This window comes from Manis pentadactyla, chromosome 14 (assembly GCF_030020395.1).
Source record: "Manis pentadactyla isolate mManPen7 chromosome 14, mManPen7.hap1, whole genome shotgun sequence".
NCBI classification, from domain to species: domain Eukaryota; kingdom Metazoa; phylum Chordata; class Mammalia; order Pholidota; family Manidae; genus Manis; species Manis pentadactyla.
Genome location: NC_080032.1, coordinates 45,862,441 through 45,884,045, shown reverse-complemented (window position 1 = coordinate 45,884,045; position 21,605 = coordinate 45,862,441). Strand labels below are relative to the sequence as shown.

Below are 21,605 nucleotides of genomic sequence, written 5' to 3'. Positions count from 1 at the left end.
GTCCTTGCGAACATGCCAGCTGACGTCTAACAGTGTGCGGTCGGTTGGGTGCCTGTCCCACGTATTCTGTAGTGTAAGCTGCTCAAGTTCTGTTAGTATTCCTGAAGCTCCTATCATTTCCATCTAGACTAGAACCAGGATATCTGCCTGGCTGACCCGACCTTATATTGATTTCTGTGAATGCTGCGAACCACTTTTAGTTCCTTGTATATCAACAAATCAATACCCCATCCAGGATGTTGGCTTTCCTTGCCTCTTATCATGCCAGGCCCCAGGGCAACTCAACTTAACTACATAGGGCTTCACCAGGTTGGGAAATGGGAATGCATGAGTCTCGCTTCTCCACCAGAAGGGAACTGAGCAAAGCTCTAGTGTGCAACCTACGTTTTCTTTTTCTGATCTCTTTACTTGGCAGAATCTCTCAAAGTAGAATTATTCTGGTGTCCTAAATGGAATATGAACCAAGAAGCTCCTTTAGACCCTGGTGTTTCTATAAACCCCTCTGATACCTTTTACCTTTCTGAGTTTTCTTACTTCCTGTTTTCTCCTATATCTGCTCCCCTTTTAGCTTTAACACCTCCCCAAATCACATAGGATAAACAAATATCTGCAATTGATCATTATAGCAAATAACTCAGGAATATTTTTGATAACATTACTCTGCTTTAAATTTGAAAATTCTCCAACTGTTAGATGCCTAACACCCTATCTCCATAGGAAACAAAGAGCATTCCTCTCCCATGGGTTTTAAAAGACATACGGTTTTGGTTTATAAAATTTGATCATAGTTAAACCTCAAAGAAATTAATATGAAAGCATACAATATTTGTTGGTGAGCTTCTATACTAAGTTAATAAAGAGTTATTAAATAGTATAACAGAAAAAACAGGGTATTAAGCATTACTGAATAAATCAATCTTACTGTGTGACAGACCATGACAATGTTGTTGATAATATGGTAAAGAAATCATTTCAGAATCAGGCACATAGGATGTAGGGGTCTCCACATTGATTCTTTGTTTACATTTCAGAAATATAATAGAATCAAAAGAGGCCCAATGCTCATATTAGTGAGAATACTCAACATTATTAAGATATTCTGAAATAAAAAGATTATTAAGGAAGTTCTACTTAAGAAGTAAGGAAAAATATTTTATAGAAGTAGTGATTTAAAAAAATCCTGATAGCAGGAATCACAAATATTGAGACATTTTCATTAGTTATGTTGGCAAATGGGGTCCTTGACTGGCTGAGTAAATAAAATGTGCCTGACAGGATTATAATCATAATTTAATATTTATTGAGTACCTGTAAGATATGTTAGGTTTTCTGACATTAGTCTAATATAGTGCCTCAAACTTAGTCACTCCTGACATAAAGATTTAAGTAATGAAGAGAAAATGTTCCTACTTTCATAAAATTGTGTTTATTATTATTAAAAATATAGTTTATTGTTAACATTTTTCAATTTGGGTCCCCTTTACATTTAATAATGAATGAAGTAAACATAAGTAAAGGTAACAGTATTCAAAAAAGTATTCAGATACTCCAGGGTAAAAATCAATTCATCAAGTACAGACCTTGAATTTCAGAAAGTCAATGAAATAAAAAGAAAAACACTAAAGACTTCTTGTCCCAGTAACTCTTTCAGGCTCAAGATATCCTGGCCATAGGGACTCCAGCACGTATGTGACTGCTATAGGAAAAGTGTAAAAGAAATGACAGAATACTTGGTATCACTATACAGTGATAATGGTGCAATGAGTATGTATCAAGTGAAACATATAAATGTAGTTCTGGGGGAAAAAATGACTTACCACCATGTGAAGACAACATCCTCAACAAATGAAGATATAAAAAGATAAAAGAAAACTATAGAAAATATTGAAGGAATATTTTTGGAAATATTGAAAAATGCTGAAGGAAGCAGTTAGGGTTAAGTATACACACTTGGACACTCTTTAATTAGGAAGTTGTAAAGTTTTATGGTCAAAATACCAAGCAAAAGACCAAGACCAGATGCAAACTGTGGTGTATGTAAGCCTTGTGCTCCTGCACAGATGGGTTATCTGATCCTCCAATTACCTCTAAGGCTCAGGCCTGCTTAAACCACAAGAACTAGATTTAGAGGGAAGTAGCCATTTGGCTTCATGACTTGTAGATGTATGAGGGTACCTAAAACATCACTGAAAATACAACAGGAAGAAAACACTTTGATTAGTATCTTGGGCTTGCAAGTAGCCTCTCCCCAGCACATGTTAAAATAAAAACAGATGTTCATTCAAGGGCCCTGATATCAGAGATTTTATCGCTGACAAAGTATGTACATTAGGCCATGGGCATCTCATTCCTCTTCTTCTTCCTCTACCCCTTTTTGATTTTCTATTTCTTCTCAGTAAATATTACAGGGGAATCCTAATTAAAGGAGGGTGGAATGTATATCCAGGGAATATGAATTTTAAGAAAAGCACTCAGCCATGATTCTGAATCAAGCCATCTAAAGACCAACATGTAGAGAAACACTGTATTAACCTCTCAAAATCTGATTCTGCTTTCCCCACTTCACCGAAGTAATTTCTTAAAGATAACCTGCCATTTCACACTTTCCAGATCTCCAGTATAGGTTGTGTTTCTTGATCTCTCTGATGATAGCCTGAAGTACCCACTGGTTAATTGCTTCCTTTTTCTGAAACTTTCCTCCATTGGCTTCTGAACCTCAGAGCAATCCTATTTGTTCTTCAGGCTTGAGAGGTGATGTAACGAACGCTATGACTGAGGGCTTGGATGCTAGAGCCAGCTTGCCAGGGTTCAGGGTTTAGCTCCACTTCTCTCAAATTCCCTTACCTTTCAAATTGTCTTGGTTTACTAACTCTTCATAATGGATACTAATAGCCACACTAACTCACTAAAAATACGACTGAGTCCATCCACATAAAATTATTAGAATAATACCTAGAACAAAGTAAATGCACAAAAAATTTATTTATCCCTTTACTTCTGACACCTTCATTACCTCCTTACATCCTTAGTGTATACTTTGTCTTCCTTCTACATGACAATAATTAAAGGTTGCTTCCCCTTTTCTTCTTTCTTCTGCTATTTTGTAACTCCCTAAAGTGTAGCTATTCTATCGGTGAGGGTAAACCCATGTCTTATTAATACAAACTGAGTAAGAACACAGCTCAAATTATCATCTTTGTTATTCACCCTACAATCATCTCTTCCTGTGCTCAATTTCTGAACATCAACCACACGACTCTAGACTAATGCAATAGCAGCCACATAGCATACAAAAAGGGTAATAATTAGAATCTTGTTAATTCCTCATTCAGGCTGTATTCACTACTTTATTCCTCCTGCAGTTATGTATTTTGCACCACTTGGCTTTGTTAGAAGGTTTTCTTGGGAAATGGGAAATACAAATTGTTCAGCAGAATTACTAAAGCATATAGGAGTGTTTGTTTAATACATTAAGGAAATTAAATATTCTTATATTAATTCTGCTTTTATTCTCCTTTCGAAAACATAGTCTTTTTACCTCTTACTCACTGATTAGTTCACACAATTCTCTGTCACTAAAATGAAGTTTTGAAGTACAATCATATGTGTCTTTCAGTCACATTTTTCTCATAAGCAAAACCTTGAATTGAAATGTATGTTCATGTTTTCAATTCAACACTGTATCTGGTACAGGTATTGCAAATGGAAAATGCACAGGTCACCCATTCTTTGTTTCCCTACCCGCGTGCATAGTGTCGACCTCAAGATTGGATGCAGTCTTGGCACCCATTTCATTTCCCCAAGAAGAAATATAATCTCACATAAAATGTGAGTAAGCAAAGTTGTCTTTGCTTTACACCTGAAGCTTGCACGGGTGAGATGTAAGAGAGAATCGCAGCACACATTACCAACGTAACAAATTAGAATTTCATATTAGACATGTGTGATCCCTATAATCTTTCTTATCCTTGACCCTAGCAAGACTTTTCACTTTCTGGCTTTTCTGGCTTCTAGTGCCCGGACTTGTGTGCTCTTCACCTTTCTATGATGTGGTTGGCAGGTCAGTGCCATCCTACTTCTAACTGCAGACCAACATAAGTTCATCATAATGTTCATCAAAGAGTGAGCCCCACCTTTAAGGCTATTTCAGATTAAATTTAGAGATATTTTGAACATTTTTTGGGAAACTTAAAATTATCGCCCCCCTTTTTTCTATCTCTGTGGGTTTCCTTAGCTGTGTTTAGATTCAGTGTTTTACTTCATTTTCACCCTATTTCCTTTATACCTTCTGGAGATTCCTTATGATTTTACTCTCTCAAGGGTACAATGCTGTTATAGATTTATTGACTTTGTTCTCAAATTCCTTGTGTCACATCACTGCAATTTTGGAAACAAATAGAGAAAATATATGTTTCTAGGCTGTTATTTTTGAAAATTACTTTCTTATCTCCTAAAGACTTAAAGTTAATATTTTACAAGTCTATTTCATTAATTATCTAAATTAATTATCTAAATCTAGGATTAATCTAAAATCACTTAACTAATTAACTGAAACACATCTTAAAAACACTCTCACACCTGCCCCTACCACTGCTTAGTGTTTTTGAGAAACACGCAAAAAACAGTGAACTGTGCCAGGCCTGAGGTGAAGCCAGAGAAACTGGGAAGCCAGTTCAAATATGATAGGTCTCTAAATGCAAAATAACTTGTTCAGGAAAATCAAAGTCATACATAAAAGAATCCCACCTTTATTACCTACCAGCTCTGTTACCACAAGCAAATTACTTTCATAGGAAATATAAAACTGGCAAAAAATGGGGGGTGGGACCCTTATACTTTCAAACCTACAGAAGGAAATATGATTATTTTCCCAAGATTGGAGGGTAGAGAAACAGTAGGGCTGGAAAACATTACTGCTGGAAATGGTTAGTAGCTAAAAGAACCAAAAGGTGCGGTAACAAGAGGTAGTTCCACACTGCGCTGAACAGATTTAAAGTTCAGATGCATGAAAAAATTACTCTGCATACTCATTTTATATTCTCATGCATACTCATTTTATACTCATGCATACTCATTTCATACTCATACATACTCATTTTATACTCTGCTCTGGGCTCCCAATTCCTCCAATTATTCCAGCTTCTCCAAACATACACGCACAAATACATAGAATCACAAATGGAAATCTCTTCCACCCCCAATAAATTCTATTCTCAAACTAAATGCATGCATTTAATTCATTTTTTTTTCTCCTAAAGCTTCCTTTAATAGTCATTTGCTTGAATTTTTCATGGATAACAATGCTCATTGAAGAACTAGAGTACAATTCTTGAGCATAGACCCCTGGGGTAGTTTCTCAACACGGCTCAGCCTGGATTATTGGCCTCAGATTGTAAAACCTCACCATTATCCCAGTGAAGTGGGGTTTCAATAAAGAAATCTCTGTGTTGAAAAAGATGGAATTAAAATTGAGCAAGTAGCTACAGTGGCTAAAATTCTATCTGTTTTGAAATGATCAATGCATTTTCTCTTTAAGCAGAAAAACATCAGTATCCCAAACCAGAAAAACACTCAAAATTTGCACATGGTAAAATTAGCATTTGTTACTTTCTCCCATATTCTTATTCTTCAATAATAAAGAAGAAACTTAGATCAGTCAAACAAGAACAAAATGTCTTACTACATAATGGTGGGCAATTTAATATCAGCATTATTCTTTGCTTTCCCTTGGCTGAATCTTCTAAAGGATACGGTTGATAACAGAGAAATGTGAGAAGAGCAATATTCCTTATTTTCATATTGCTATATGTCATCTACTAATATAAGTAAGATATTATTAAGAAAGCAGTTATCATTATTAAATCAAATTATCCCAAAAGGATCACCCTGAATCCACAATTGTACTGGCAAGTTCTAATTAGTCTACTGACATTCTACAAAAGCACAAATAGTCCTTGGAGATCAAAGGTGAAACAAATTGATATACAAATGAGCAAATTATAAATAAAATCAAGGCCTGAAGTACCAGAAAATTTTACAAAGCTATTTTGTTTTTATTAACTACCAACATTGCAGGAGAAGACACATCTCATAAATTGAAAATCTACTGACACTTAACCTCATCTGGGAGGATCAATGGAAAGAGACAGAAGACTAGATTAGATGAGAGGTAGAAAGTAAAATTTTACTTAGCTTTTCTTTCAGGTAAAATAAGATTTAATGCTAAGAGGATAGATAATGGCAACAATATTCTAGATTTATGTGCTACAAAACAATGAGCACTAAAAGATAGGTCAACTTGTTACTCAACCCTTCAACAGTTTAAGTATGGTGAGCACATGAAATTGAATTTAATTAGCTGGACATAGAAGCTTTAACCATCCTGAAAGTTGCACCCTTTGTAACATATATTCCAATATGTCCTTATAAATCAAGCAGTATTTTTTTCTAATCTTCAGTTTCCTATTTGGAGATAAAATCACTTAGGATGCTTCATTTTAATACTTCACTGTATGCTTCATCATTATGATAAGGTTTTTCCATTATACAGTATATCACACAATTGGAACACAAGATGACAAATGCAAGCAAAGTTTTAACTTTTAGCCAGAAATCTCAATTTGATTATTTATTTCTCTATGGTAACTGAAAATCTACATTTATAAAGGGTGGTGATATGCAAATATGCAAACACTATTATGCTATAATGCATGTACTACTGTATACATACCACTACTTACTCATATTTATTTGCAAACCTGGTAGAATCGCAACAATTTAGAAATAATTGTCTTTGTAGGATTCCTGGTGATTTTTACTTTTGTACATATATGTACAGCCCAGATGCAATAATATTTTTATCACTAGAAAAATAAGTGTTATTTGCAAAACTTACCTTCTTCATAAATACAAATCAAATACCTTCCTAAAGAGAAAGTTAGTAACCCATGCAGTTTGTATTGGAATTTCTTTGGCTTACATTTTTCATGAGAGGGTAAAGCATGGACTTTCTAGAAAATGACCAAGTCTACATGTTTAAGCAAGGTTTTAATTATAGAATACTCTTCTGCCAGCTCTGCACCTCACCTCATCTTTGAAAAGTGTGCTAACATAAAAATAAAAGTATTTCTAGAATAATAGAGAATATACAGTGACAAATTACAATATGTCTCTATGACTCTGTTCTACACAAAATATTTTCAGCCATTAGATTTTGTGAAGAAAATTTAAATAAACACCAACTTTGTTGCAATAATGTATTAGTGCTTTAACAAATGTCATAAACTCAATAACACAAGAAAACACCCAAACGTAAGGTGTAATTTTGTTGACAGTAGAATATAAGTTTACCAGGGAGATCATTATGTTGCTGATAATGTAGACATGAGCAATTTTATGGACAACTGGGTTTTTTGGCAAGTCTCTTAGTTCCTTTGATTATTGGCTATCTTATTTGTAAAATAGAAGTAATAACACTTGCTTTGCAGAATTGTTGATTGGAGTTCAATAGATGGTGTTCATAAAATACCTGGAAATAAACCTAGCTCACTCTTCATTCCTTTTGCATTTTTGGTGATAAAGCTTATATACAGCCAACAAATGGAAAATAGATATGGGGAAAGTATTAAATTTTGTTGCTGTTGGAAAATGAAGCATATGCATATTACTTATTAAGATATGGTAACCACTGATGGTATTTTAGCAGATCCCCACGAGCAGACACTGAAATGATTTTGTGGGCAGGTGGTGGACTAGGGATACTTGTGATGCATGAGGAAAACAGGGCCCAGGAGAGGGTGGTTGGACTGTGACAGAATGGCTGCTATGGCTTCCGAAAATCTGAAGCTGGAATGGACTTGTAGAGCTGCCCGCACACTTTTGAGGTGATGAGCTGGGAATTTTTTCAGGCTGCCCCCAGGGAGGGAGCAAAATCAGAGGTGGCTCCTTTTGGCTGTGAGCATGCTTAGGGAGCAACTCAGCAGGAGGGACCTCAGCAGCTCAGAACAGCAACTGGGGGTGGGCATGCATCCCCGTAACCATCTGCAAAGAATGCAGCACCATCAGAAACTGGAGGGATGATGGCCTCCTAATTAATTAGTATACATGATATATATATTTTTAACTGTGATCTTCACATGATCACTTTCTTTATTAACTGAGATGCCATGAGAAATGACATATTTTGATCAGAAATACAGAAACTGTATTTTAGATATAGTGATTGTCTCTTTCATTCATTCTTGTTCTTTGTAGGGTATATTAGGATATGCTTCTAGGCATGTAATTATACAATGTTCTACATTAACTCAAGACAGAAATGATATTGTTTTTTTTTTCCATTTAGACAATCCTGAATAATAAAAATTAGTTCTGTGTCTATTATTTATTTCCTCTGCATACTTAAAAATAAATTATATACAAGGTTGGAAGAATTCAGATACTCATTTCTATCCCATATTACTTTCTTGACACTGGCATATTTAATTATTTCCCTTTTGAGGTCTCAGCTGAAGATTTTCTGAAGATGGAAGTTCACAGCAGTCAATTTTGCAAGTGTACACATAAAAGGAGAATAAAATTACTCCCATATTTTTTCCTAAATAAACTAAAAATGATAATGTTCTTGTCTAAGAATATATAGGATCCTTTATTCTTGAGAATTCCCATTTTAGCTTGGTCTCTGTGTAGGTAAAGGAACAACGATTGACAGACACATAAGGCTTGAAACTGGCTCCTTTCTTGTTTCAAACAGGCTGGAAATGGTAACATTTGTAGAGTGGGGAAATGGGGGGCACATAAAAAATATAATATGTTTTTATATTCATTCAAAGTATTAATTCATTTGTGAGGTTGGTTGCCTGTAGTTAGATCTACCAATACTTAAAAGTAAGGTCTCCTCTGAAACATAACTTCAAGTCAAACTAATATGCCCCAAACCAAGTGTTCACATTAGTTCATGGTTTTTTTAATGGCTTTTACTAAAAGAGCCTTGAGAAAAAATATGAACAGAAAATGCAGCAATAAAATTTTGTTAAGCACTTTACTGGCTGTGAATGCATTGTTGGGTATATGATAGAATTTAATTTTTTTATGTTCTCTTAGATAATTTCTTGCCTTGAATAAAATAATTTCCTGCAGTTTCTACAGGATATCACTTTGGAGAGACAGTAGACTTTAGAGGTTCAGGTATTTACATGAATAAGAACTGAGTCTGACCATTTAATAGCTATGTGACCTTCAGTGCACTATTCAATTTATCCTCAATTTCTACATTTATAAGAGGGAGATAATGGCAACATCTCTATGGTTGCAAGGAAAAAATATATAAGGAAATGTACAAAAAGCCATTAGTACAATGCCATTCCACATAAGTTATTTAAAAATATTCAACTTGAGGAAATTCATTACTAATGTTGTGGTTTGAAAGTCTCTGACCATTCCAAATCTTGCCTGGGACTAGCTCTGAGCGAGGCATGTCTGTTTTCCTAGTTTCTTTCTATAATATCATTTATTAGTTTTCCAAAAGAGGTTTGTAAATATCAAAGGAGGAAAAATAAAACATCAGTGCTGACACCATTACCACCAACAACACAAACTTAGAAACAACTTGAAATCAAATCATGTGCTTAAGACGATTTTATCAAATATGAATGAGAAGGAAAAGATTTCTTTTAAGAAGTTCAAAATGGAGTCTCTCAAATATATATATTTAAAACATCACTTAAGTACATTTGCCTTACTAGTTCATCTTATGCCTATAGAATTTAGTAGTTCTCAGGTGACTATTCTTCTAGATAACTATTTTTGCTTTTAACAGCTCTTTGATCAGTAACATCTGTGCTTAACTGCCATACACCAGGAAGAGAAATACAGAGTCCTTGCTATTAGAATAGTCCCAGTTATTCATATTAATAAACACAAAGCAAGGTAGAGATAATTCCCATTATTAAAAAACATGTACTGCATTTTTCTTCTCATTATTTGGTAGCTTTGCAGCAAACTACAAAATTACATTAAATCTTCCTGATATCAAATATTAGAACAGATAAAAACTCAGTCTCATTTTTAAATGTCATTAAAAATTTAGGTCAAATATATCTTATTTATCAAACATGAAACCTCTGACCAGATTACAACAGTGTAACTCTCTGTTTTGCTATTGTTTTTGCTCTCCAAAGTCCCCTCTGCAGGTCCCCTCCCCTCCCCTCCCTCACCTCTCAGAGCTTTTCCTAATAACCTTCAGCGTGTTTCCAAAAGTATTTTTGTGCAATTTAAAAACATCTGTTTCCTCCTAAATTTAACATGTACTTTAAAAAGTAGTCCAAAGTGATTAAACAAACCAGCAATTTTTACTAGCTCATTAAAACAATCTGCACATACTGACAGATTATATTTCATTAGCTAAAACACCTACTTGAAAATATATCTATTTTTCTCAAATCAACTGCAATCTTACTAACCAACTGAAGCCCCTAACATGCAAAAACAAATGAAAACCCCTTTTGTTTTATATAAAATGTAAAAGGATGTCCATTTCCAAAAAACTATATTAAAGGAAAACGTCAAGATGTCAACTTTTTCCAGTTATAGCAAATATCTTAGTGGGTCATGATCGCAATCCTGATACAGGGAAGTACATGCAATAAACAAAACCCTTTTCATCCAAAAAGCTGTTAAAGATTACTTATTTTAATGTACTATGCCTGAAAAGCTCTTATCGAATGTTTTGTCCTGGTTTTAAAAATAGAAATTGGCCCATTCACTTATCTTCACACCTGCAGGTACACAAACAACTTAAGTAGATGATGTAAAATTGAGAAGATATTTTTAGAGAAACTTTACCATTGTCGTTCTTCAATATCCCATTGCTGAGTTGTTTTAATCTCTTTTGATGTGATTTGCCATTGTAGTGGATTTGTGCTTGAGCAGCCGAATTCAGCTGAATGTTACACACGTTGCACAAAGTGAAATTGGCACGCTTCTTTTCTCTTTCTGGCTTTTCTTCCAAGTCGTCAGGTAAAAATTCAGCCTCACTCTCTCCATCTTGTGCACACGTGAAATCTAGGGGGTGCAAAGAAATTTACAAACAAGCTTATCAAGACTTCTGGGTTCTTCTATATTTTTTAGTTGGGTAGCAAATAAGGATTCTTCTAGACACTTAGAATTCAAAATTTCCACTCCCTCCCATTTTAGTCAGTTGCCTTCATACTGTCCAAAAGTGGGCAGTCTCTTAATGGAATATAAATACCAAATATTTTTCTTTGTTTTTTTCTATGTTGAATGCTGTGTCGAATATACAGTGTTTAAGACACATCCATCTCATTTAATCACCATAATGATACAGTAGGCACTATAGTTCTCCCTGTTTCACAGCTGTGAAAACTGAAGTTTAAAGTGTTAAGTAATTTGTCTAGGGTCACACAGCTAATAAATAGTATAGTTGGGATAAGCTTTCAGTTTTATTCATCCAAACCCACATTCTTAATCATCTTGTTCTCTAGCATGTATTAATGAACTAGTTATTACCCTTTGATTCAAGTAAATAAAATTCTCTTATTTTTATATTGCTTAGCACCTAAGTAAAATGCTTATAGCTGGTGGTCACATCAACACATACAAAAATGCTAACACTGTTTCAATGCATAAAATTTTATATTTTATACCTGAAGCACAAAAGAGGTCTGAATACCCAAGGTACCTTCATAATCAGAGTATGTAAAAAAGTATAACTGATCTACAGATTACATTGGAATATGTTATTTCTGGATAAGTATATGGTTTGTCAACTGACAATTCTAGCATGTCTGGCCTTACCATGGTACTCATTAAACTATTGCAATACATAGTTACTAGTCATTTACAAATCACTAAAAATAACAATGGCTCCTTCTTAAAATGTTTCTATGCTTTTGCTGCACAGGACTCTGCAGAATTCTTGTGGTCCAGATAGGATTTCTCCATGCTAATTATCCAGATTCTTCAAGGATTTATTGTTTAGCCTTTGGGAATATTGTCAGAGAAAAGCAATCACTATTTTAACCTGCATTTATTAATTCCCCACTGTGTGGCTGGCACTCTCTTAGGTGCTGGAGATGAAGTGATGGGCAAGCCAAGGATGGTCCTTACCGGTCATGATGGGGAGGGCATGCGTGTTGGCACCAGACGATGCGATAATGAATGCCAAAATAACTTCAACATTAAGGAAGAACTAGTTTGACATAAAATTTTAAAGAAAATCTATTTACTAAACTCAAGCTAAACACGGAATATTTGCATCTCTTAACTGAAGTATCCAATTTCCAAAAGAAGTAAAAGATTTTAAAGCGTTTAAGTAATTCATGTTTGTTGGGGGACTGATTCACTTAGAATATGTTACTCTTTTTAAAAAGGAAATTTTATCTTTCTTACATAGCCCCTATTAGAATAATATTAAATATGCAACTTTAGTAGTCACATTTAAAAGATTTATTATCACATTTAACAGGCTTTGTAAAATGATGACATAATTTTAGTTAAAGGAACATACATACACATATTCGCTTTTCTCATTTTATATAAATAAAGCAACTTAATATTTATTCCAGGTTGTACTCAGAATGCTTCAAAACATTTTTCCTAGAGTTGATTTATATTTCTAAAGTCTTTTATTTCAAATATCATTAAGTAATGAGTGAAAAAGATTAAGAAAATGATGGTGTATTTAACCATCACATTATTGCATAGCCAATAATGCAGACTGGGAAAATTTTATAACATGGGAAATTCTTTCTATATAGTAAGAGAAAAACAAACACAAGATGTAAATTTGCATATAGTATGTTTACAACTATGTAGAACACAAGTAAGACTTGGGAAAAATATTAGCAGCAGTTGACTCTGAATAGGGATATTTAGAGTTGGCTTTATGAAAAAATAAATCAATGTATTTGAGAGAAGCCAAAAAAGGAGCCTGTATCCTCATGAATGAATGGTTTAGGTTTGTCAGAACTAGGTCAAACTACATAAACAATTCTAGTATGTGAACCCTTGTGACACATCATTTTTAATAAATACATGCTTATGCTTGAAAGGAAACATTTTGTTCCTTGATTCACATTTCCACCTTGACCTATAAAATAAAAATGTCTGCCAACAATTTAGTAGGGGGAAATACTGGAGGAGAAATGTTCTTCCAAGGCTATGAAATTTATTTGCTTACACATGAGGGGTTCCCCGATCACAGGAGATAGGGCAGACTTTGCCACTAGAGTCAGCGATTAATTTTGCCCTGGAAGCAGGAGGGGCAAAGACAACAACTCTCAAAGGAAATAGAAAATAAGATATGTTATCTATGTGGCATGAACACACCAGGGGGAAAAGGGAATCTCAAGTAAGTTCTTGTGACCAGGGTACGATCACAAAACAGATTTTGCAGGAAAATTGCAGTGTTTCAAAGGGCACTCTCTGACATAGGAGGCAATATGCATGAGTAATTTTTATTCCCATTATGGTAAAAGTATCACATTCAAATTCCCAAAGGGAAATTTTGCTCATTTGAGTTCCACTGAGAACAAATTCACTGGTCATACATGGGTTTTAGGCAATTGACTTGGAACCAAAAATATTTTATCGGCATATCCATTTGTCAGGTTCCCCTCTGTAGAGTTACTTTTTCCTCCCCTTCCCATACTATCCTCCTCCTAATCTCCTATATCCTAATCTCCATCTCCCAGAAGACACCACTGAGACACCATGAAAATCTGCGACTTAACACAATAATGTGGATTTAGGCTGGACCATGTAGGGTTCAAGGACTAAATTAGCCTGGGGATGATTATTGTAGCAATTAGGTATTTACTCATATATGTGTTTTTAATTTTGTAGTATGGAGAGCTCAAATTAATCCTACCAATTCATAGAAATAATTAAAAGTGGCAAAATAAGAGCACTTATCTTTGGTAAGCTATATTAAACAATGTATCTGAGCTTAATTTGAGAAAAATGAACCTGGAAACTATTTTTCTTGGGAGGCAACATGACTTTTGAAGTTGGTTTATAAGGCATTTTGTTTTTAATCTACTTGAAGCCTTCTGAAATAACAGCTGAAATGTCACCACTTGTACCAAAGGACCAGCTTTTGGTATGAAGACTGCCCTGAAAATGCTGATCTTCTCTTCCCCACCTCATCCTCAAGGTAACAGGCTGCACCCTAGTGGACCCTAAGTTGGGGGTAACCCATGATTTTAATCAATAGTTGGGAAACAGATACATCAACTGAAGGAGCTCACAATGACCAAAGCTGGAACAGCCACCTAAACAATATTTTATTGGACTGTTGTCCAAAGTATAAAATACATATCAATGAGTATATGCTGATATAAAAAATAAAAGAAGATACAGACCTCCCATACAGAAGTATTCTGAATGATTTAAATAGATAACTACCCCTCAAGGAGGCATGGAGCAGAACTTCTTTGCCCTTTAACTGTGGGTTATGCTTGGCGACTTGGTTCCAAATAGGATAGTATGGAGAGGAGAAAAAAAAGTGACTCTTTAGAGGAGAAACCTGACAAATGCTACCTCAGCCATGTACTCAAGGCCAAAGACAGTGAGAAGTCACATTGATAGCATGTCTCCTTGATTGGATCTCTTGAGAATGGTGTATCACCTCTGTGGTCTTCCTCACAAAGACACATAACCCAAATCAAACCATAAAAAAAATCAGAGGAACCCAACATGAGGGACGATCTACAAAATACCTGACTGTTACTTCTGAAAACTGACAAGGTCATCAAAAGCAAAGACAGGCTGAGAAATTATCACACCCTCAGGAAATATACAGACTAGTTGAAATGTGCTATCCTGGATGGGATTCTGGAAGAAAACAAGAACCCTGGGTGAAAAAGTAACTAAGGAAATCCAAATAAATAATAGAGTTTCACTAATATCAATGTATTACTATTGGCCCATTAGTTCTGACAATTGTGTCCCACTCACCCATCACCGAGGAAACTGAGTGGGTAGGGAGTATGGACTCTACTAACTTGGCAATGTTCCTGCAAATCTAAAACTATTTTAAAATAAAATGTTTTATTTAAATTATTTTTTAAATCAGGAAACACAACAGGAACCACCACTCTCTCTCTCCCCTTGACTCATGAAACAGGAATTTTTTAGAAATCATGTAATATGGGAAAGAGCTAAGAAGCTTCTTTTCCTTTCTTCATCCTCCACTCATTCATGGAAAACTAACTTGTGTGACTGGGAGGGTGACAGGAAGGATCATGCCTCACGTGCAGCCCACCATCTGGACTTGGTATTTCAACTTAGCCTGAAATTACATTCTCCTGTCTTCATTTATGAATTTGAAGTATAAAGGCTTCACATTCCAGAAAGAAGGCCCAGAATTCTCCAGCTTCCCTGCACGTGATTAGGGAGGGGAGTTAATTCAGAGAGGAAAGGGTGGGAGCACCAGCATGGACCACTCTCCAAGCCATATTCTCTAGTCAGCTTTGCCTGAGTAACTAATCTGCCAACCCACGAACAAAGGATCTGACACACCTCAGCTGAGTCCTTGTGTCCACTTACAATTGGTTCCAATGGAGATAAAGGATGAGTGATTTACACACAAATACACACAGTGTTATCCAACCAATCTCTCCATGTAATTAAGAATTCATAAACCTCATTTTTGTTTAGGCATTTTAATCCGCTCAAAACAATCGGCAGCTATTAATGCAAAATGAAATGTATATAAAGGGTTGTATATTAGCTGACACTAAACCTAATTTTATTGAGTGACCAACTTTCCCTACAAATAATTTCAGTGTTGTATCAAAAGCTACCCAGCTGGGTTCCTTTGTTTTGCCCATGATTGGTTTTATCCCTTGTTCTTGGATCTGCTACCTTGTCAAAAGGGCAAGCCTCTAAAATCTCCAAGAATCTTAAGATTCTGTAATAATTTGAAATGACAATGAAATAACAGTATATGACATCTTCCAACAGGGGATTTAGAGGATAATAAACCATATCTCTAAAAGGGTTTTATAGTAAACCCATAAAGTCATACAGCTATAAATGGTGTGTAAACTGAACTAAAATATTCTTGTTTTTGCAGTGGCTTCTCCTGCCATTCAATTTCTTAAAATGAGGTAGATAGGGATTTACAAATGTAGAACACACTTAGTACAGACTTGCTTCCATAAATTGTGGCAGAACCACTACTAAAACACTAACAATACCTCTAGAAATCTTGGTCTGAGTGTATATCTAGCAATCATCTTTCATCTAGATGAAAATAAAATAAAAATTTGATCTACACATATTTTTTGGTGATAAAGCTGAAAAATGACTAGTAGAGGTAGATGACAACCCGCTATTTAATTAAAAAAATAACAAGTTTATTGGATAAGCAAGCAGCTTCAATTCTTTGGGTCTTAACAGTATTTATACAGAGGACAACAGACGATAAATTTTGGCTATTTCTTTCAAAATCAATTTCTTTGAGAAAATAAAAGTAAAGGTCTAAATATTGCCCAAATGTAAGCCAGAGTTTGTTCTAAAAAATTATCTCTGTGAGAGGAGGGCTCCATTGATACTGGATTTCTTAGAATTCTTAGAGTTTATTATTTTATAAAGAGATTTCTTAATTGCTTTAAGAAACAAAAGTTCTTTTTGGGGAGGACACATCAGTCTAGGCCATTTCACCAAAGGGAAGCTGGATTTTGTACACTGCACACATTCTTACAGAGTTTGTACTGTTTATTCAACTTTTCTTGACTGGCTTAATATAAAATAAGGTTAAAATACAACACAATTTAGTCATTATTTGTGAGGATGGGATCTCACAACTGCAATTGTAAGATGTCATTTGAAGAAACCTTTCCAGGGTCATGTTAAAAATCAGTAAAAAGTTGTGGAGATCATGCATAAGCAGTTATAGAGTGAAATGGTTAGAAAAAAATACTGTACTACTGCTATGTGATTGGATATTGGTTACTTGGAGTAAAATTTCCAGAGACATCATAAATGAATTTTAAAAGCACTCACTCAATTTGAATAGAAAAACTGGAAGAATTGAAAAAAAAATTAGGTATTGAAAGGAGGTTCTAGTGATGACAAAGACATCATTGTCAAAGGGTTAAATAAGTTGCTTCGTGAAGTTAAGATCATAAAACATGAGAAGCAAAGATTTTAATATTTAATCCTCATTCTTATATTTTTTTAAAGAAAATTAGCCATTTTTTGTCCTCTTGGTAGAAAACATAAGCAATTAGCTTCTATTCAATATTTGCTTAAATTAGGATTTATGTGGTGGTGTAAGTTACATCTATAAATACATTTTTATATATGCATTCCAAACATCCTGCAAGAAATCAAATACACTGTTTCAAGAGTGAGTTTTCCTCTATTTCAAAAACAATTTAGAAAAAAAAACATTTTACTGTAGCAGTCAAAAATTAAATATATGTTATATACATTAGATATAAATATATTTGTATCATTTTACCCTTGAGAAAATTTCAGATAACAGCATTCTTCTATATTTCATTTTCCAAATTGTAAATAGTCCATAATTGGTGCTGTAAAATAACAACATAAGAACAATTTTGCATTGATCTCAATCCCCACTAGAGTGCAGTATAAATTTAAAATTAAAACTACAGTCTCTGGAGATTCCCACAATGTTAAGCATACAAATAGCATTATTGTAATTTTGTAAATATATAATACATATACCTTTACACATATATATATATACAATATTCCATCTTAGTGGCATGCATAATTATAGTACACCTAGTGAGTTCTACACAAATACACCAAATGTAGCTGTAAAAATCAGACATTAAAGATAAATCGGAGGAAAGTCACAAAAAAAACGACAACCTGAATCAATCATCATATGTTACCATAAATTCTTTATTAATAAAGCAGCAATTGTTTTACATAGTCTCCTGACTTAAACATCACTTTGGAACTTTAAAAATGAGGACGTTTTAATTAGGAATATCTTACTTTTATGATCGGAAATGATTTATAGGAGATTCCATGAGACAAATCAATGTTCAGGAATTGTTACTTTAATTAGAGATTTTACTACATCATGGCATAAAACGAAATTTGTCAGGCTTTGTAAGTTTATGTTTTCCACAAGGTGAAGGAAGTCTTAACTGAATTTTCAAGGATTCACATACAAAAGCTAAGTGGCAGGATGAGATACAGAATGAAACCTTTAAGTATTGTAAACTAAGAATCAGAATTTCTATTTTGAGGCTTTAGCTAAAGAAAATTCTACCTTAATTCTTCAAATGATTCATCATGAAATCATGGCTAGAATATCTCTGAGACCAAAAAAGTTCTCATAGTTTTAACCTAAAAAATAAAAACAAAGACAATTTTTATTTTTTAAAAGGCATTCTGCAATTAGAAGCTATAGTCAATAATAGGTCAGATATATCTAAAATTTCAATGTAATTAATGTTACCTCTCAACATTCAAAGTCCTATGAAAAAAACTGAATTATTGTTTTTTGTGTATGAGCAAGGTGCAATTATTTTCATGTATTCTGACCTGTTTGTTTGCTTTTTAGGAATGTCATTTTGAATCAATCATGTCCTTGGGGCCCCCTTGGCCAAACGCGACCCCTGGGTTTATACCATCCAGTGTCCCTACCACCATACCAGGGATCCTGAGGCTGGATTACGAAACATGTTCTTGAGTTCTCAGACCATAATTTTTTTTTTATGAGGCTACTTTAGATAGTAACACTCTTCCCCTGAGAATGTACACCAAATATCTTTGTGCTTTCATCTGTACCCTATGCTGCATCAAAACAGCTCATAGAAACCTTAAGAGTGTTTTGCCCCAGAAAAAATGTCTGGAGACCCAAATTAGAGACATCTTGCTTTGGCTTATAGGTGGTGAAAAGTTATGCCAAGGAACCCTCAAGATCATTGAAAAGCAGTTCAATAAATATATTTTAAGCATCTCCTGTGCCCAGCACATTTTTAGACAATGGAGATATTAGCATACCACAAACACAAATATCCTCATTGTCCGTGGAGTTTGAGAAGAGGGTGAAAATGCAGGTGATACTGACTTTAGGATGCCTTTTGATAATGTGTCACATGCTAAGGAAGAGCAAAATTGTATTATTTCTTGTGATTAAGATCTGGGCTTGCAAATTCAGCAGTTGGATACCTGAGTTGTTTATTTATCTTAAGAAACAGCTTTGCTTTCTCTCTCATTCATAGTTTTGAAAGTCCCAGGGCTTTTTCTTTTCTTTTCTTTTCTTTTCTTTTCTTTTCCATAGGCTATATCTTCTTAAAATACATTTTGATATTTTGGTGATTTCAGCTGTTGTCCATATCCATAGAGTTTCTCAACATAGTCTGTACCCAGGTTTATCATCACCATTCTTATGAGTGACGTCATCATTCTTAGTTCCTTTCACTTCCCCCCCTAACCTCACATCCTTACCAGAGGAGTAGAGGAGATACCACTGGTGATGCAGGATATCCCTGGCTGCTTGAGAATATTTTCTCATACCAAGAGAAATTTCCCTGTGAGAAGTGCACAAGCTGCTGTGTGAAGAGCTGCCCCGTGAAGGGTTCCACTTGCCAAGGAACCTGGGGTAGTCCGGCAAGCAGCCAGGAAGAAACAGAGGCCATTTATAAGCAGTGGAAAGCTGCCCACAGCCACAAGAGTGAGGAAGTGGTTTGCTCCCCAAACTGTAGAGGAGACCACAGCCCTGGCTGGTATCTTTGTAACCTACTTCTAGAAACCAAAAAGAATCAAAAAGTCCGCTGCGACCTCCCTGTACCAGCTTCCCTGTTCAGTTTCTCACATACCCATTTGCTCTGTGCTTTCAGATGATACATTTTTTTTAGAGCCACTTTGCTCCAAAACTCTTAAGCCCACACAAAGTAACTAGCATATCACTCAGTAGTTTGACTCTGAGTCAGAGCACTGTAACCAGTCAAAAAGTCAAAAAAGAAAAACTTTAACTTTTTTCTTTTTGCCCATCAGCTGCAAGCTGGCAGGGAACCCAGAGGACCCAGTTAAGCAATGACCAGATTCCTGATGTCCAGAAGCTATGAGATAATAAATCTGTGTGTTTTTTAAGCCATTAAGTTTGATGTGATAATGTTATGCAGCAATAGATAATGAATACACCAACTAAGTCTTCCTTATTAATAGTGAAATCAGAAATTAAACTGAATTTCCAAAGCAATGTATTTGGTTGCCACAAGAAAGTCCCACAACTACTTACACCTCACCTTTTTAAAAATGACTTAAGCCATTTCTTCCTTAAATGCTTTAAAATGTCCCAGCTGAATCCCTACATATGAAGCATATTTGAGGAAAATGCATAGAAAAATAAATAATCTCCTCCAGGAAGATCCAAATCACCTGATATACCTCCACGGCAGACATCACTAATTAATCATGAACCTCCACGGCAGACATCACTAATCAGTTATAACACCCTTTCCTACAGAACCTGGATTTAGTTTCACCTATTCAACACATCAGTGCAGAGACAAAAGAATTGTTCAGATTTTCCATATAAGATGAAAATTTATTTGCTATACTAGACACATTGACTAATACAACACTATCAAATTTGACTTAGAAGTAGAAACCCAGTCAAAATAAAAGGAAACTATGCAGTAATTTTTCACTATAGTACCATTGAACATATTTTTCCTTTTTCTGAAAGATAAGCTTGAAGATTGTTAATTAAGTTTGTAGAACTCAATAATTACAGATTCTTTAAAAATAATTAAAATTTAAAATGACTGTTAAATTACAGTAGTTACTATAAATTTTCAAAAGTAACCCAGGATGGTATTTTTAAGACAGAAAATAACTATACGAATACAACTGAGGTATACCAAAATTGGTTTTTTTGATACATAGAAGACCAGTAAAGACTTCATTATACTAATATTTCTCAAATGCATTATATTCAGAGTGAAGCTCCAAATAGAGATATGATAGATATGAATATAAGTTTAAGAAGAGATGTAACAGGCCATTAAATGTTAGACAGTAGATTTATAAATTTAAATAACAAATTAGGTTTCTTAGACTTACAAGAAAAGTAAGAAGAACCTTAATAACAGTCTTAAAATATATAAAGGAATATTATTAAAGTCAAGGTTGTTTTCAGCTTCTGTTCATTTCTGTTAATGAAATAAAAATAGTACATGAGTTTAAACTACATCATGGATAATTTAGTCTACATATAATACTATCATTAAGAAATGAAGTAACTTGGTTTAATGTTCTTCTTTTCTTTTTGTTTCTTTATGGATTTCCACCCATCAAGTGTACTTAAAATTAAATCCTTTTAAAAGTACAGATTCTGCTCTTTTCAAGTGCTTTGATCTCCAGAGAATAAAATATTTCACTAACAAGGATTCTTTAGTGGAATGAAAAGTTCCTTATAAAATATATTCATATTTCACCACTGATAAACAAATTTTCATTTAAAAAATAATTCCAGTCAGCAAACTATAATTCTCCCTTTCAATGTTGCTTCTTAACTGAAACAGAATTTAGCAAAATATCTGCTCTTCATACTATTAGTGATTTTTTTCACCTTTGTAGCTTGTTTT

At 34.4% G+C, this 21,605-nt stretch overlaps 1 protein-coding gene across 1 annotated transcript in view; it reads right to left on the bottom strand.

The window, feature by feature from the left end:
• ZNF385D (zinc finger protein 385D) overlaps positions 1-21,605 on the bottom strand; it is a 955,616-nt gene that overhangs the window by 682,611 nt on the left and 251,400 nt on the right. The window contains exon 2 of the mRNA XM_036898282.2: positions 10,843-11,061. Coding sequence (XP_036754177.2) covers positions 10,843-11,061 — 219 coding nt within the window. The remainder of the gene's footprint in view (positions 1-10,842; positions 11,062-21,605) is intronic.